This window comes from Callithrix jacchus, chromosome 2 (genome assembly GCF_049354715.1).
Source record: "Callithrix jacchus isolate 240 chromosome 2, calJac240_pri, whole genome shotgun sequence".
Lineage (NCBI taxonomy): Eukaryota > Metazoa > Chordata > Mammalia > Primates > Cebidae > Callithrix > Callithrix jacchus.
Window position 1 is genome coordinate 73,465,644 of NC_133503.1, and position 18,879 is coordinate 73,484,522.

The 18,879-nt window shown below is 46.7% G+C and overlaps 1 protein-coding gene across 4 annotated transcripts in view; it reads left to right on the forward strand.

The window, feature by feature from the left end:
* The window catches only part of BTNL9 (butyrophilin like 9), a 52,935-nt gene extending 35,162 nt beyond the window's left edge, over positions 1-17,773 (forward strand). For 2 of the 4 annotated variants that reach the window (XM_035290824.3, XM_002744476.5), the window contains exons 2-11: positions 2,620-2,750; positions 4,434-4,781; positions 6,576-6,857; positions 9,690-9,818; positions 9,987-10,019; positions 10,753-10,773; positions 11,923-11,943; positions 12,183-12,209; positions 14,554-14,580; positions 15,498-17,773. In XM_035290824.3, coding sequence (XP_035146715.2) covers positions 2,642-2,750; positions 4,434-4,781; positions 6,576-6,857; positions 9,690-9,818; positions 9,987-10,019; positions 10,753-10,773; positions 11,923-11,943; positions 12,183-12,209; positions 14,554-14,580; positions 15,498-16,123 — 1,623 coding nt within the window. In that variant the 5' untranslated portion in view covers positions 2,620-2,641 and the 3' untranslated portion in view covers positions 16,124-17,773. The remainder of the gene's footprint in view (positions 1-2,619; positions 2,751-4,433; positions 4,782-6,575; positions 6,858-9,689; positions 9,819-9,986; positions 10,020-10,752; positions 10,774-11,922; positions 11,944-12,182; positions 12,210-14,553; positions 14,581-15,497) is intronic. The other 2 variants (XM_078365807.1, XM_035290825.2) reach the window with 1 other exon arrangement.
* The last annotated feature ends 1,106 nt before the right edge of the window (positions 17,774-18,879 follow it).

The window sequence follows — 18,879 nt, forward strand, 5'->3', positions numbered from 1 at the left end:
ATCCAGCTGGAGCCTGGACCCTGCCCAAGGCCTCTGCCCACGCCGGTTATCATGTGAATCAAATTCCAATAACAGAGCTGTCAACATGGCCCCACTTCAGGGGGACCCCATCTCCTCTCCTTAAGACCTTCTTGAAACACATACCTGAAGCTGTCCCAACCTGTCCTCTGCTTGTCCCCTCAATTTCAGCTCTAGAAGGACAGGGCTATCAGCCCATGAGCTTCAAAGGCCAGACGCCTTCCTGTGCATTCCTGCCTTCCTGGGTCCCTCCCAGCCTACGAGTCTCTGGGGAACCTCTAGCACCTCATTAACTCACCCTGCACACCCTCTCTGAGTTTTCTGCCGCTGCATGGCCCAGCAGCTTTGAAAGTCCTTCCTCCATACCCTGCTGGTGGTGTTGCTGACAGTGTGGCCAGTGCCCTGTGGCCACAGGACACCAGAAGCACCTGCCATGCCAAGGTTTCAGAAGGAAAGCCAAGTGGTGGGGGTAGACAGGGAGACAGAGAAGCCTGGAGAGAGGAGCCCACCGCGGCCTTCCCCCACAAGGGCACCATGATGAAGTGAAAGGCAAGGGGTGCAGTCCCAGGATGAAGACTGCGTGGATGTTTGGAAGGTGGAGGGGAAGTGAGGTACTAAGTTTGATTCCAAGAGCTTCCAGCAGTCCATGGAAGTGGACATTGTTTCTTCCATGATTCAGGCAGAGATTTAGGTCCAGCCAATTATAAAATCTGCACAAAATCTTGCACAACTAAATGCAAGAGAAATATGGAGAGTTTTGTGTATCTCCAGAGACTCACTGGCTACAACACACTCTCTGACCATGAGTCATTAGTGGGGCAAGGGAGCAGAGCATCAGGAGTGAGAGGGCAGCCCTTGTCTGGACTGGGTCTGGGCCTCCTGGGTCACAGATGGGGAAGGGGAGGCTAGATGGGATGACTCCATCACCGTGGCCCCAAAGATGCTATTGTTGTAACCAAGTGAATTAGAAGGAATGCACCACGCTCGAGTTTGCTCTGAGTTCCAAATTAAGAGTTCTTTTTTGATTTGCCAGCAACCTAGAGATGGCTAATGCTCAAAATTCTTTCAGCCCTGAGGAAGGGGCCTGATTATATATATATATTTTTTAATTTTTTATTGGATTTTAGGTTTTGGGGTACATGAGCAGAGCATGCAAGACAGTTGCGTAGGTACACACATGGCAGTGTGCTTTGCTTTCCTTCTCCCCTTCACCCACATTTGGCATTTCTCCCCAGGCTATCCCTCCCCACCTCCCCCTCCCACTGGCCCTCCCCTTTTCCCCCCAATAGACCCCAGTGTTTAGTACTCCCCTTTCTGTGTCCATGTGTTCTCATTTTTCATCACCCGCCTATGAGTGAGAATATGCGGTGTTTCATTTTCTGTTCTTGTGTCAGTTTGCTGAGGATGATGTTCTCCAGATTCATCCATGTCCCTACAGACGACACAAACTCATCATTTCTGATTGCTGCATAATATTCCGTGGTGTATATGTGCCACATTTTTCCAATCCAGTCTATTATCAATGGGCATTTGGGTTGATTCCAGGTCTTTGCTATTGTAAACAGTGCTGCACGAATGTTCATTGCAGCACTGATTATCTTTTATACCTTGATTTAGGTAGGGGAGGGAGAGCCTAGCTGAAGCAGAATTTTACAGAAGCAGAAAAGCAGGTTAGAGGAAGGGGCTGCAGGCACAGGTAGTTTCCATACAATTACCAAGAAGGGAGGCAATCAGGCTCCTTCTACACAATGATCAAAGGGAAACTTTTCTTACAATAGCAGTGGGGAGGTATGCCAAGCAGGATGCAGTTACAATGGTTACAAGTGTTAAGAACAGTACCTTCGATGCTTCTAAATGCAGCATGACCCAGTTATGCACCCAAAGGGGCTGTGGTAAGGAGGGGGAAGCCAGGTTGGAGTTTACAGCCAGAATGGAGTCAGTTATACTAGCCCAGGGTAGGTTATTACACTATGGACACAGGAACAATTACCAGCTGACCTCCTGAAGGTACAACCTGAGGTGCCGGGCCTGGAGGAAAGTGTCCCAGGAAGTTGTTGGGGCTGGCGAGTAGCTACCACATGCACTCCACTTCTGAGAGAGCAGACTCTGTGTTTGTCCTGCTGTTTGGTGGACTCAATGTTCCAGACCAAAGGGAAATGGGACAAAGGTTGGGTTGGTGGCTGTGAGGCGGGAAGAATGACAATGCATCTGAGATCTTCAGAGATTTCCCTTTGTTTGAGGAAAGTTGCTAATCCCAGAAAAGGGGGGCACTGAACCCCCACACATTGTGTGGCTCTATTCCTGGCTCTAAACAATAAGCAGCTCAGAAGCTGCTTCCTCTGGGATCCTTCGGCCTTGTCCCCTTGCAGCTCTGTGCACCTGAGCAAGGCCAGGGATTCCATTAACAGTGTCCTCTGGAAAAATTAGAAGCAGCTCTCACATCCAGCCATGGTGTAAGAGAAGCCAAGCACTGAGGCTTGTAAGGAATTTGAGAATAAGACAAAAAGAACTGCGGTCACAACAGACTTCAGGTCTGATGGACTGAGCTCCAGCTTCCCCCACCTCTGCACATCACTCCAACACCTTTTTGTCCCTCTTCAGGTGGCTCCAGCTGCTGATAAAGATGGTGGATTTCCCAGTCTCCCTGGACTCCTTGAAGCCAGTATCTCTGACCAGCAGTCTTGTCTTATTCATGCACCTCCTCCTCCTTCGGCCTGGGGAGCCGAACCCAGGTATCGTATCTCTGCAGCCCAGCCAGCCAAGACAGAAGCACCTCCCGTCAGGTGCTCCCCAGGGCTAAGATCTTAGAATAGAGTACCAGGTCATGCCAGATACTAAAATTCAAAAAAGTCTTCCATCCTGGTTGTTAAAGAGCCACTACCCCTGAGCATTATCCAGCCTGTAGTGTTCTTCCACCATCTCTCTAGCCCCCAACACCTCTTGCACACTTCTCAGCACTCTGAAATCCACAGGCATCACAGGGAGCAGAGCAAGAGGGTGCCGGGAAACTCACTGGCCTGTGTTTGTGCTGAACCGTTAATAGACATTTTTTAACTCCACCCCTTGCAACACTTCTCTCATGAAAGATGCAGCCAACAGAGGGTGTAAACTAACAATTCAAAAGTGATTTTGTAATTCTCTGGACTGGAAACCAGGAATACCAGGGTGACTGAAGCATAGCCCTGGTCTTCAGCAGTCTGCGGTCAAGGGCATTGGTGGTGGATGTAGCATCAAAGACATTAGGAGCACAGCTAAGAGCAATGATTTGTTCCTGGAAAGCTGAGGAAAGCCATAGAGAGGGAATACTGTGTGAGCAGAGGCTTGCAGGATGCACATTCTGCAGGAAGATGACAGATGAGGGATAAGTTAGGGCAAGGTGTGCCCAGGGAAATAGCCAGACATTGGTGTGTGGAGAGAGATAGCTGGAGAGAACCTGAAGAGGGAAACTTGTAGAAAAGGTATTGGATGTTCACTTAGTGGGCAATGAGAAGCCTAAAATAGTGTGAGCAAAGGAAGAGAGAAAGAGCGAGCCAAGTGCAGGACAGGGAGGGTCCATGACAGGAGAGCTTTGGGATGGGGTTTTAGCTATACTTGGAAAGAAAGGAGAGGGGAGGTACAGAGGCCAGAGAGAAGAGTGAGTGCCTGTGGGGGTGGCAGGGAACTGTGCATGAGGAAGAACTGCGCAGGAGCAGCAACTCTCATGAGAACTGCAGAAAACAGGCCAGACCAAAGGGAGCACAGAGGCCCCATGAAGAAGCCTTCAAAGAGGAGGGGATCAAATGAACGACCCAGCAAATAAGTCTCAAAGGAAGGATTTGGTTGGCCTTTTTATAAGAAAACCTGTGGAGCAGGGAACCCTCATAGATGATTTTTGATACCCTTTGTAGAAGCTGCACATGTGAATTATTTTTTAAACTTGGAAAATCAGACAAGCAAAAATAAGAAAATACCTATTCTTATCATGCAGAAATTATCACCACAAACACTCTGGTGTCTCAGATATTTTTCTCTGCACATTTATACAAATACATATGATTTTTACTCAAGAAGATAGTGTACAGATTTTTTTTTGGGGGGAACTTGCTGTTTTGATCAAAGATTTCATTTTACTTAATGCCTTGGTCATATTTACATAATTGTCCCCAAAATAACATTTGTACCTGGTTGGATCGAACCATTACCAGCTCAGCACCACAAATCTGGTTGTGATGTCACCTGTGTATTCATTTAATCACGTACTTACATTTTTTCATAAAACTTAATTGTTCAAGGATCCAGGCCGGTTGTCCTGTAGAGTATCTTGCCTTTTTTGTTTGCATGACTTGCTGTAGATGCCTCAGCTGTAATGGGGTGTGATAAACTTTTTTTAAAATTGGGTGAGGGCTGCTTTTTCCTGTTCTGACTTCTTATCCTAGAAAAGATCACAGTGGTAGGCCCTGCGGATCCCATTTTGGCCCTCGTCGGGGAGGAGGTGGAGTTCTCGTGCCACCTATGGCCCTACCTGGATGCACAACACATGGAGATCCGCTGGTTTCGGAGCCACACCTCAAATGTGGTGCACCTGTACTGGGAGCAGCAGGAGCTCCTGGGCAGGCAGATGGAGGCATTCCGGAACAGGACCAAGTTGGTCAAGGATGACATTACCGATGGCAGTGTGGCCCTGCAGCTTCACAGCATCATCCCCTCTGATGAGGGCATGTATGGCTGTCGCTTCCTCTCCGACAACTTCTCCGGCGAAGCTATCTGGGAGCTGGAGGTAGCAGGTGCGTGGAGTGTCCTAAGGCCCCGTAGGGCAGAGGGAGATACAGTTGCTTTGCCCAAGTAGAGGTAGAGTCACAGAGTACGTAAGAATGATGCTAATTTTTGAAAAACATTAAAGTTGATGGATAGGTCCATTCTCAGATGAACAAACAAAACAAAATTCAATTTTTTAAAACTATCAGTTCACCAAAAAATACACAAATAGCCCTTAAACTTATGAAAAAAGCTGGGCACAGTGGCTCAAGCCTGTAATCCTAGCACTTTGGTAGGTCAAGGCAAGCAGATCACATGAGCTCCAGGGTTTGAGACAAGCCCAGACAACATAGGGAGACCCCATCTCTTAGCCAGGTGTAGTGGTGTGTGCCTGTAGTCCCAGCTACTCAGGAGGGTGAAATGGAAGGATCTGGCTGCAGTGAGCTGTGATTGTGCCACTGCACTCCAGCGTATGTGACAATCTGTCTTGAAATATATATATATATATTTTTACTCTCTCTCTCTCTCTCTCTATATATATATATATATACATACAAATATATATGTATATATATACACTATATATAAAAATATATATATTTATTTAGTGTATATATATACACTATATATATACATACAAATATATATGTATATATAATGAGTAAAAATGTATATACATGTATATATGTATATATATAATGAGTAAAAAAATTACTCACAATGAAAGGGAAATCAAAGCTACATCAAAATGGAATTTTTGAAACTGTCAGACTAGCAAAACTTTAAAAGTTCTTCCATGTACTGTTGATAGAACTATTGAGAAGCAAGCTCTCTTGTACTGTATTAGTAGAATTTGAACTTGGGAAGCTCCAGGACAGGGGAATTTGACAATACTTAAGAGGACTAGCTGTGTGTCTATCCTCTGACACAGGAATCTCACCTCCAGGAACTTATTCCACCTCCAATACCTCCAATATGAAAAAAGCATATGTATGAGTTTAATCTTTGTAAAGCTTTTGGAAAAGAATTGCAAAATAGTGGAAACCACCTAAATGTCCAAGCATGCATAAAAGCTGAGTATGACCTATTTACGAATATTATGTGGCTGAAAAATATGACAAAGAGGTCTCTCGATGGAGGCAGAGTGATTTCTAGTATTGTTAAGAGAGAAAAGCAAAATGTAAGGTTCAATAATCTATACTTTCATGTGTAAGAAATAAGGAGACACATTGCAAAAAGAAACATAGGAAGGATAAACTAGAAATTAATGAAATTGGTTACTTACCTAGGGTGAGGTGTGATGGCAGGGAGAGGATGGAGCTTTTTTTCCTGATATACATTTCTATACAGCATTGGCATTTAAACCACATTAATGTTTTGCATATTCAAAACAATGTCAGTCCCACAAGGATGGAGAGATAAAGGAATGTGTATAATGCAGGCACTGGAGCTCTTGCGGGGATTCATGAGGGAGAGAAGAGTCACAATTCTAATGTATTAGAATTCATGGTGGTGCTATTCTACATTTTAGGGAAACTGTCCCTTGCATAATATGATTAAATGCTAGTAGCCCTTCCACACCTAATGATCCCCTTCCCATTTCCAAATGTCCCTTAGGGGCATTAGTGTCCCCACATGCTACCACTGATTCAGACTGTCATTTCCAGTCCAGGGGTGGGGAGCTTCAAGCCCACATGTGTCTTAATAGCAGTCACAGACCATGATGCTTTATGGTGACTACAAGTGGTGAACAATGGCATGAACTTTATGCATGGATTTCTCAGAAGGAACCTGATTGTTCCCACTCCTCCTGCCTCCACCAGGGCAGGGCTCAGAACCTCACTTCTCCCTTGAGGGCTCCAAGGAAGGAGGCATTCAGCTGAGGCTCAGATCCAGTGGCTGGTACCCCAAGCCTAATGCTCAGTGGAGAAACCACCAGGGACAGTGCCTGCCTCCAGAGTTTGAAGCCATCGTCCAGGATTCCCAGGGCCTGTTCAGTCTGGAAACGTCTGTCATTGTCCGAGAGGGAGCCCTCAGCAATGTGACCCTCTCCATCCAGAATCTCCTCTTGAGCCAGAAGAAAGAGTATGTGGTCCAGATAGCAGGTCAGTTGTTGTGAGCTCACACCTATCTTCCTACTCCTCACATCTACATATGCATTGGCCCAAAGGCAGTCTATAAAGTCACAATGGTACTGGGCCTGTCTGTATATAGGATGTGTTGGCCTTGGCACCTGAGAAGTCAGCAACTTGGATATTACGAACACACTAAGAACACTACTACCCAAACCGCCAGTGAGGGAGGCCCCAGAGAGCCCACATTTCTGTGCCTAAGGCTGTACACTAAAACTCATCAACTCCACTCCTCAGATGCATCATGGGAGCTTATAGATTCCTAATGCGATCTCCCAAACAGTATTTGTTTAGTTTCCACAATGTGATCCCAGTCCTCATTCCAGTGGGGGATACAGAGAATAAGCAAAAGGAGTGTGTCCTGTCACATCACGTTAGTAGGTGGTAGGTGCTGTAGAGAAAAATGAAGCAGGCTGAAAGTAGCGGGGCATGTCCATAGATTACAAAAGGCTTGTCCGGGAAGTGAGCGTGTGGGCAGCCAGCTGAAGGCAAGGTCATTATTAAAGTCTTATTATGAGGCAGCCACTGAAGGGTTTCATATTCATAGTTCTATTTTTTTTTTTTTTTTGGCGTTTTGAGGACAAACCCAACCTACAGGCCATTTTTCATATGAGTCCAAATCAGTAGCTATTTTATTATAACAGAAAAAAAACCTCACCCTTTGATATAGTTGGTCAGATACAGGCCAATGCATACATGTTCTCAAGTTAAATGATAACTTGTCTTCAAGTAGGAGGACTTGGCAACACCATTTATCACACACAGTTCTAAATCCCCTGGGAATCGGGATGGCCATCTGTGTTAGCTAACTGTCTTTAACCAAAGGAAAAATTAAGCATGTGATATGTCTGTGGCAAGCCTGTAGTTGCAACTTGGAGGAATGCACCTAAGCTAAACTCCCACGAGACAGGAATCACCACGGCAGTGCTCTCTCTTTTATGTTTACATTTCAAACAAGTGGCCCTTAAGAAAATCATTCTTGGGTTGTAAAGAATTAACACATTTTCTAAGGCAAATGAACAAAGAGAGGGGAAGAGGAGGGAGTTTCCCTTTTGCACCAGGAAAAACCCAATGTTTTCTTTTTAGTGTTTAATATAAATCTCAATTTATATTATTTATATTTATTATGAAACATATTAAACAAGTTTATATATACATTTTTAGATGGGTAAATGTTTGCATGCACAGACCTCTTTATAAATGGCAAGATTCACACTGATACTTTTGGGAAGGCATTCTGGTGGCAGGAACCACAAAGCCAGGGACGTGAGAGGGAAAGCTGTCTGTGGCTGGCAGAACAGGTGAGAGGGAAAGTCACGGCTCAGAGAGACAGCCTGCCCTGAGCCCTTACTCTTGACCCAGGCCAGTGCTTCACACACCATCTGTTGTGAGGTCCAATCCATTGTGACCCAATGTTTTTGTACCATACAGTAAAAATGCACAGCTAGAAAAACAAAGTTAAAAACCAAAGTCCACTGATGTCACTTACAAGCCAGACACAAAAGAACAAATGCTGTCTGTTTCCACTGATGTGAGATTACCTAGAGGAGTCAAATCCATAGGGATGGAGAGTATATGGAATGGAAGGTGCCAGGGCTTGGGGATGGGAAGAGGAATTACTGTTTATTGAATACTGAGTTACAGGTTTTGTTTTGTTTGTTTGTTTGCTTTTTCTTGAGATGGAGTTTCGCTCTTGTTACCCAGACTGGAGTGTAATGGTGTACTCTTGGCTCACCACAACCTCCGCCTCCCGGGTTCAAGCAATTCTCCTGCCTCATCCTCCTGAATAGCTGGGATGTGCCACCACGCTCGGCCAATTTTGCATTTTTAGTAGAGACGGGATTTCTCCCTGTTGATCAGGCTGGTCTTGAACTCCCAACCTCAGGTGATCCGCCTGTCTCGGCCTCCCAAAGTACTGGGATTACACGCATAAGCTACCGTGCCCAGCTGATTTTTAGTTTTAAAAGAGGAAAAAACTTCTGGAGCTGGGCAGTGGCGATGGCTGCAGGACATGGTGAATGCACTTAGAGCCACTGAAACTACACTTAGAAATGGTTAAGATGGGAAATGTTGTTAGGTATATTTTACTATAATTTAAAAAAAGAATAGTTTTTAAAGATCTGAGATAAAAGCACCATTTTCTAATAATTAGATGACACAGAAAGTTACTCTATTAAAACTGCCACAGAGTTTGTGAAGGGCCAGTGGGTTCGGCGCATCCCTGCCACGACTGGTGCAATCCGGTGGGCGCTGCCCTAGGCCACGTCTAGCCTGGGGGCGGGTCCTCCCTGGGGAGCCCGGAGGGAGGTGGGAGCTACAAGGCTGCGCGCACTTGGCTTCGTTTTCACTTCTTCCAAAAGCGTGGTGAGAGCCAAGGTAGAAGCCGAACGCCTTGTGGATTGGACAGTGCGGGTACATAGCAGGCTCCCACTGGGCTCCCAAAGCCAGCCCAAGCCCCTGGGATCCTCCTGCCTTCGGACGCGGGGCAGTAGTGGGGAGAAGCCGAGGGAGGGCAGCGTTGTGGCCGCAGAAGCCGCGGGCGGGGCTGGGGCGCCGGCTACCTCCGGACCCCTGTTCACCCTGCTGCGCGCAGCCGCCCACTCGGCTGAACGCCCTCCCGCCCGCGCGGCCCTGGCTCCCACCTCCAGAGCTACTGGCAGCCACTCGCACGCCAGTTTCATAGACGGCTGCGGTGGGCCCGGCAGCTTCCCCGCCCAGCCAGAGGTCACTCGAGGGCAGGCTGGTCTGGTCTTTCACTGTTTAGTGGCGCCTAAATCGAGACCGCCCCTGTGGGGTGTTTTCCAGATGTGTTTTTACCCGGAGGCTCCCGGTGGAAGAGCGCTTTCGTGGGGACCATGGCGGTGCTGCCGCCGCTGCTGGCTGTCCTCGTGGCGCTGGCGCTGGGCCTCCTCCAGAAGCAGCGGAGACGCCAAGGTACCGGCTTGGGCTGTGCTCGGGAGCAGAGGGGCGGGGAGGGGCACCCGGCCGGTCCTGGACCCTAGGGGCCACGGAGGCGCCTCCTTTCGGGACGTGGCCCGGGAAGGGGGCCTGGAAGGAGCAGGGGCCGCACACTCAGCCCTCCCCCTCCCGTTTTCCTTTCAGAAAAGCTGAAGAAGCAGGCCGAGAAGAGACAAGGTGAGCAGGGAGCAGGGCGTCCTGCGCCCACCTCCCTAAGTGCCAACCTACCTTAATCCAAAGGCCCGGGATCCCGTTACAAGGATTTATTCCAGCGCAAGGTGTCAGGGCGGCCATCCCGGAAAGCTCATCAGCGTCCGCGGTGGGGAAAGGGAAGATCGTTCATATCTGCAAAAGAGGAGGTGCTGAACAGAGTTACATTTTCCGAACAGAGGCTAGCATGCAGATGTCAGGGTTGACTGGCTACTATTGATTACACCCTCACGGCTTGCTTAACGTTCCACTGTACAGAGGGAACAGCCTCCAGGGCCTGCTGCCAGCGTCATTTCATCTAGGGTTTTCGTAAAGCCCAGGAGGAGTCAGGTTGATGCATAACACCTCAACACAAGGTCAGGAAGCCGCGATCAGGCACCAGGGAAAACAGCCTGTGTTTTGTGACCAGTGCTCAATGTTTCCCCTGGGCAAAATAAATTTGGAAGGTTCCAACATTTATTTTCACACTAGCAGAAGGGAGGGCGCTTGGTCACCCTCCTATGGAGCAGGGGAGCCGTGGGATGGGGCAGGGGGTGGGCACTTCCCCATCCCTTGCTTGGAGCCTCACTGTCCAGCCCATCGTGGGCCCCCAGACCACCGGGGACGGGAGTGCACACATCAGAGGTGAGGCCTCAGTGTTCATCCATCTGCCTCATTCCCCAACCTGAGAGACTTTCCTCTTTTTTTTATTTTTCTTCAGGGAAACTCACTGTGGAGCTGGGTAAGTTCTGGGTGTGGGGCCACAGTGCTGCCTGTCAGCCAGTGGGGTGTATCCCTGTGCCTGTGCAGTGGGAGGAGGGGCTCCCTTTGGACGGGATCAGCTGGCAACTATCTAATTCTAAACCATCCCTGGGAGACTCTAGCTCTCCACTTGCTAAGGGCTGACATGATGGCTGCCTGCCACTGTACAGCTGCCTGAGACCCTCTGGACAGACCAGGCCAGCTCCTCCCCTGCAAATTAGACAATTCTGTTAAAATTCCATCATAAACATTTACTTTCTCTGGTTCATCTTCCTAGAATATCCTTCTCTTTTTAATGCAAATGCCACTAGGAAGGGTGGCACCTTTAATTTGCACAAAGTAGGAATAATTTCTCAGATTCACTTTTCTCCCCAGAGGGACTCAGAAACTTGAAACCATGGGATATGTGTCTTTGTACAGAGGAGAGGATAGTGATGAACCCAAAGAAGGGGGAATGGAGGAAAAGGCCACCATGGTGTTGGGGTTTGGGGGCAATTCAGATGAGACTATAAGGTTGGGGAAGCTTGTCTTGCAGTCTCCGTAGTCCTTCAAGGGGAAGGAAAAAATATAGCCCTAATAAGCCATTAACACTATAGTCTGAATTATAAGTCATAACACTGTAATCTGAATGCTGTCCCAGGAGCATTTACTTTTGAAAGAACTTGACATTGGGTGGACAGATCAAAGGAATGCATTTCTAGTAACAAAATGTTGGAGTCCTTGGTATTTGGTTAGGGGAAATAATTGGGTGTGATATCCTTCCAGTCCTTTAAATAATGTACCCAGTAAGTGACCCTGAGGGTCACATAGGCTGTGCTCAGTGCCTGGACTTATTAAGGAGGTCTTCCCCAGGAAGCTTGTGATTTCAGGCAGAAAGAAAAGCTGAACCCTGGGAAGGGTATGTCAGTACTAAGGTCTGGTTCCCCTTCTAGGCCCTGTGCAGATTTCCACCTTTGAAATAATATAAGATCAGGCTTAAAGTCCTGCAGATGGTCCTCCTTTTTTAGGACAATAAAGAGGCAAAGATGAAACTGTGTTTAACAATGGTTTAAGATTAGGGAAGCTCTTCCTAGGAAGATGGTTCCACCCATCTGCAGGCTGATGTTTCCTTTGTGTGTTCTGCTTGCAGAGAAGCTTCAGACAGAGCTTGGTAAGTGACCCCTCTTTGAACTATTCCCTCTCTTTCATATTTTTGCATCTGGTTCTCCCTATATCTTCTCATCTTCCAACCAGGTATGATGCCCAGGCAGGACCTCTGCTGACTGTGTGGGTAGCAGGAGAGAGGGGAGGAGATAGAGAGGTGACAGGGTGGGTGCAATATGTGATGTGTGAGTAGGGAAGCTTGAAGTCCTGATGTGTTAATTTCTTGTTTTCCCTTGGCTGTTTCAGACTGGAGACGGGCTGAAGGCCAGGCTGGTGAGTGGAATCCATCTCTCTCTGACTGTTCCTCATTTATATCTGGGCACCCCAGTCCAGCTCACCCTGATTAACTAATCAGGCTTATCATTCTGATTGCAATCCACAGCCTCACACAGCATGTATTAATCTATGTCACTGGGTAGAGGTTATACTCTGTCCTGAAGACTAAGTGTAAAGCAAACCACTAGTTCTAGTCCTGGTTACATATCAGAGTTACGTCGACTCTTGGTGTCCATCCTCCAAGATGTCCATGGTTCTGGGATGCGTGTGTTGTACATGTAAATATGTCTCTGCACAGCTCCCTCTGTTCACCCATAATGCAGACATTCTAATGTGTATATTTTGTATATATTCTTGCAAAATATGGATATTGATTTATTCATATGCATCTTAGTTCATGTAAGTGACATTCATGGCTCTGTGCTGTTCCTTGCTTTTCTCATGCATCATCATGCTTTAATATCTATTGCTGCCACTTGTGTGCATTCAGTCTGGTTCTCCTCCTTACCATGGAGCACTTCATTTTAGCCAGCCACCCTCCTGGAGTAGGTATCCAGGCTGCCTCTAACTCCACAACACAGAATGCATAATTTCCTTATGGCCCTGTGTGGAGATTTCTCTGGGGTATATAACCAGGAGGGGGATTGCTGGCCCATGGTGGGTATGTTCACTAAGTGGGGTAGTGGGATATTGTGAAGACAGTGTCATCATCCTGCCACCAGCCATGCAGGGAGGTTCCGTTGCTCACATCTCATGTGAGCCAGTTTTCTAAGGTTGCCAATTAATGAGGATAAGTGATGCCTCATTGTACTTTAGGTTTGCACACCTCTGAATGCTGAAAAGTTTGAGCATCTGTATGCATGCTACTTGGCTTTGGGGGCTTCCTCTACTGAAAATTGCCAGTTCATATCATTAACCCATTTTTCTTGTAGGATTGCTGTCTTTTATTATAAACAGGAATATTGTGTGTGTGTGTGTGTGTGTGCATGTGTGTGTGTGTGTGTGTGTGTGTATTAATCCCTTGTGGGTAAACATTGTGAATTCCTTCTTCTGTCGTGCCATCTGCCATTAGCTTTGTCCGTAGTTCCCCTTATTGAAAAGAAATTATTAATTTTGATAAAATGTAATCCATCAACTTTTTACCCTATGGTTTGTGTTTTTGAAGTTTTGTTGAAGAAGACCTTCCTCAACTTAGGTCACAAAGATATTCTCTTACACTTTCTTCTATTTGTTTTATTTATGTAACTACAAAAACCTTTCTACTATCTTTATGTTATATCTGCATCTTTAATCCATCTAAAATTTGCCATTTTATGAGGTGCTGGGTGAGAGTCCTGTGATTTTTCTCCATATAGTGAGTTGGGCTTATCAATGCCATTTACTACACCATTCTGGGGGTGCCATTGATGTGGGGAACCACCTTTGATGCATATTGCATTCCCATCTCTCTCTGAGTTTGTCCATTGGCTGCCGATTGCATCACTGTTTTTACTACTATGGCTTTTGTAGTATCTGAAAGTACAAGTTTTCCTTCTCCATTTCCACTTCCTTTTTAGGGTGAATGAACCTTTTTAAAATATAAATTTTAGGATAAATTCATAAACCTCCCCAAAGAATCCAAAAGCAGTTTTACATGGGATTGCTTTGAACTTATACATAAAGTTAGGGAAAATCAACGTTTGTAAAATTGAGATATTCCACACAAGAGCTATTGTGCTTAAAGCTTCACCAGTTATTCTGATGCAAAACCGGGGCAGGGGCAGCAAAGCCTTGCTGTAAATATATGGAACTCTGAGAATGTCTTGTGTTACTTTTGCTTTTGTGATTTGGTGATATCTTTGTTGCAAAACAGAACAAGATAAAACACAACAGAAATCCACTCAGATTGGTTCACATTAAGAAAGGAGGTATGTCAGGAAAAGACAGGGCATCTAGAGGGCATCTTGAGATGCCCAAGATGTCAGGCTCAGCTGGGCCTCTTGGGCAGAGCCTGGCCAGTCAGAGGCAGAAGCTCAGGCTCCATTTTTGTCTCTCAGGGCATCCAGGCTGCTTATAGAGTCTCTCTACCTACACACTCCATTCTCCTGCTTTTACCAGCAGAATTTCAGCCTGCATGTAGCTCTGGTTTCATCTATCAATGACAGAGTCCTCTACTGAATCTTACAGTCTCAGGAAAATACATGGTGAACCCAAAACCAGTCTGGATTCAAACCAGTTTTCATGGTGGGAATAGGGTCATTCTATCTGCAGGCCTCCCTCATGCATCTGGCACCTTTGTTAAGGTTCCAAAGTTACTGACTGAGATTTCTGAGCTTTTTTCCCCTTCTCTGTTTTGTTTCAGAGTGGAGAGCAGCCCAAAAATATGCAGGTAACTGAAGCCAGGAAACTGATTTGTGTCTTTGGTTGGCTGGATCTTAAACAGAAGGGAGGCGGAGAGATCTGAGATTAGAGGATGGGGCTTTCTAGGGGCCAAGTATGGGGCCTGCACACACAGACACACAAGCACACTTGCAAACACACCACATGACACATAAGCCTGCATGCGTATGCACATACATGTGTGCTTGCATGCACACCCATGTATGCACGCGCGCGCGCGCACACACACACACACACACACACACACACGGGTGAGCTCCCAGACACATAGTTCCTCTGGGTTTCACTAGGTTTATTTCCATCTGGCTTGGGGCTATCTGCAGGTGAGAGTGCAGAGTCTGTAAGGAACCTCCCAGATCCTCTGACAGAAAAGGTCCCCTAGGTTCCCATCTGTCAAATGGGATGGGGTATTGAAGTGTGGGGCACTGGACTAGATGATCTCAAAGGTCCTTTTAAAATCCTAAAAAGAAAAAACTTTTCTGAAAGACTGTATACTAAAAAAAAAAAAAATCCAAAAATTTCTGTGAAACTCTGCCCAGTGCTCTCTGATTATCTTAAGGTCACATAAGCAGGAACTAGAACCAGCCCATAGGTCCTTCGCCTTGATGGGACATGGTTCACTCCCCGCTAACCTACCTCCTTTGCTATCTCTGGTATGGAATTCAGGGACCTTCCAGTTCAGGAAAGGACAGGATTCCTTGTCACTGTCAAACACTCAGGAGTGACTTACACACACCACTTCAGTCCTGGGGAGGGGGCTTGCAGGGCTGAGGGTGAGGGTAGGAGTGAGGGTTTCATTTCACTGATTATTCCACCAAGAGAACCTAGAGGTTTATCTGCCTTGAGGAAGACACAGACGGGGCCCAGACCATCCTGGGCAGTCACTAACGCTGTGGCTCTGCGCAGTGGACGTGACTCTGGATCCAACCTCAGCGCACCCCAGCCTGGAAGTGTCGGAGGACGGCAAGAGTGTGTTTTCCCGCGGCGCGCCGCCAAGCCCCGCGCTCAGCGACCCGCAGGGGTTCTCAGAGCAGAAGTGCGTGCTGAGCCTCCAGCGCTTCTCCGCGGGCCGCCACTACTGGGAGGTGCAAGTGGGCTGCAGCAGCCGCTGGTTGCTGGGCGCCTGCCTGGCCGCAGTGCCGCGCTCGCGGCCCATGCGCCTGAGCCCGGCGGCCGGCTACTGGGTCTTGGGGCTGTGGAACGGCTGCGAGTACTTTGTCCTGGCCCCGCGCCGCGTCGCGCTCACCCTGCGCGTGCCTCCGCGGCGCGTGGGCGTCTTCCTGGACTACCAGGCGGGAAAGCTGTCCTTCTTCAACGTGTCCGACGGCTCCCACATCTTCACCTTCCACGACACCTTCTCTGGCGCACTCTGTGCGTACTTCAGGCCCAGGGCCCACGACGGCGGGGAACACCCGGATCCCCTGACCATCTGCCCCCTGCCGCTTAAAGGGACGTGCGTCCCCGAAGAGAACGACAGTGACACTTGGCTACAGCCTTATGAGCCCGCAGACTCCTCCCTGGACCCGTGGTGAGGCGCCCTTGTGGCCGCAGGGCTGAACCCAGGAGGCTCCCTGGATCCCAGGCCAGCGTTTTGCTCTCCTGCTTCCTCAAAACTGAGCAGGTGCACAGGCCAAAATGTCAGCAAAATGTCACCGAGTGGGACAAAGAGAGGGACCTTTGCCTACATAGATGTGTATGTGTAATGAGATTTTCTTCAAGGAATGGAGACAAGTCCAAAGCTTATTTGTGGATTGTAGGACTGAGTGAATGAGTACAAATACATCCACATCGCTGAGAGCCGGGGTGCCCCGCTGGGAGGTGGTGGAAAAGGCAGCATGGAAGAAAGAAGAGAGAAACCTTTGGAAACTGCAGTAGAGGGATTCGTTAATTTGTATAGTTTTATATTTTTTGTATATGGTTGCTAGCTCTAAAAAGGTCAAGACGCAATAGTAAGCAACAAGTTCACCCTAAGTAAGGCTCAGATCCTAGTTTTAAACATCATTTCCCATTAAAATGAAGTTGGAGGAACTGCTGCTTCTGTTGCCGGGGCAAAAATTTCAAGATGAGCCTGGAGCATTCATTGTGTGTGGTAAGGCAAAGTAAGTGCTCGAAAAATGAAGGGAACATGGCAAGAGGGTAGAAGAGCCAGGCTGAAGGGGCCTCACTGGCCAATTGAGGGACAATCTGAATATCAGGATGAATAATGACAGGAGAGATTTTAACATTCAAAACATAATCCATGAGTTCTTGCTGATATTCAAATTCTTTTTAAAAAGAAGAAACAGGAAGATTTTTTTTAAAGAGGTGAAATCTAATTATTGGTGTCTTTTGGAGAACAGGTATGTAAGCAGTAATCTTTCACACTACTTATAAATTTGAAAGGGTAAAATCTACCAGAGAAATCTACCAGCTCATCCAAGTGATTTAATTTAACATCACCAATGATGGGACCAAGGACATTATCAGTTTCACAACTGGGGAAAATGAAACAGGAACAAGATATCACTGGGGAAGTGTTCTTCACCCCCTGCCCCAAGAGTCTCTCTCTGTCACGCAGGCTGGAGTGCAGCCTCAACCTCCTAGGCCCAAGTGATCCTCCCACCTCAGCACACAACACCATGCCCAGATAATTTAAAATCTGTTGTAGAGACAGGGTCTCACTTTGTTCCCAGGCTGGTTTCAAACTCCTGGGCTCAAGCCATCCTCCTACCTGGGCCTCCCAAAGTGCTGGCATGAGGCACTGCACCTGGCTTCATTTTCTGAGTGAGACATTTGTACTGTAGGATAATATTCTTGTTCTTAGTAAACATACTGAAGTTTTTAGATATAAATTACCACAGGGCCTGCCACTGAATCTCCAATGACTTAAGTAGAAAAATATAAAACATAAGAATATGTAGAAAGGAGACAAGTCAAATGTAGCAAAATGACAACACTTGGTGAATCTAGGTGACTAGTCGACAGATGTTCATTGTACTGTCAGTGCAGGCTTGCTGTTTGAAATTTTTCAAACTAAAAGAGTTGGGTAGTGGGGAGAAGGATACACCAAAAAGCGAAGTGATTATGTATGGATGGGGAAATGGCAATTGTATTTTTTAAAGTCTTCCTTGTATTTTTTTTAATGTTCAGTAATGTTCATGTATTGGTTCTGTAATAAAGAGAGAAAGCTGTTTTTGAAAAAATACTCATCTTCAAAATCATTCATTTGAAAGGAACTATAATGAAATTGCTGGACAATATCTTAGGGCATTGTTTCAGAGTAAATGAATATGGCTCCCACCCCTTCCCTTAATCCAGGCGGAGCTTTCCTTGTCCATTTTGGTTGGGAGGGGGAGTGAAGAAGGGAGATGAGCCTGCAACCAAGCTTTCTAACTGGTCTTTCCCCTTCTTCCTTCTTTCCCTCTCCGTTTCTTTTTCTTTTCATGGGGACTGGCTTTTCACCAGGGCCTTTGGTACCAGAATGGGAATGGATGGGGTGGGGGAACCTCTGGGGTGGAGCTTTTGCCCCACAGGCCCAGAAGTTTGGTTACACACAAGAGAGAGCTATGAAAATAAAACAATTTACTAAGTGTGCTGAGAGTCAGGTTTCTCTATCAGTGAAGGGAAATACAAAAATACAGAAAGTGAAAAGGAAAGGATGAGAGTAACTCTGAGATGGACTGATGTGAGAAGTATCAATGTGAACCCCTGGGTTTTACTGTATGTGGAGATATGGAATGCACGCACACACATGGACACACAGATAGATGTGTGTATGCATGCAGATCATTCCCAGCTCTGTCTTCTTTGAAGGCTTAGCAACAACAATGCCTCAGTACCAGTGGGCACACCTAGCATCCAGAACTTAGTTTTTAGTACCATTTTCAGGAAAAGAAACAAAGTTTCCTTGGAGAAATGGTTGACTCCAAGGCTAGGGCAGAGAATTATAGGAAGAGCCTTCAATATCAGAAAATAAGGAAGTTGATTGGACAGAAGAGCCAAGTCGAATGAACTTCGATGTCAGTATGGATTATGAACCCCTGAATAAAATAGGAATCCATAAATATGTATATATCCCCACTGATATACATACATACATACACAAATTCACGGAGAGAAGAGAAAGCTCTGCCCTACAATAGGAGTCTCAAAATATTACTTCTTAACTCATAAGTACAAAACACTTAACAATGAACTTTACAGTGGAGGAGGCTGGCAGATGTCACCTTAGCCAAATGACAAAACTTAACATTGCTAGATGGGAAGTCAGTTTACATCATGTTCTTCCTGATACAATGCAGTGGAGAAA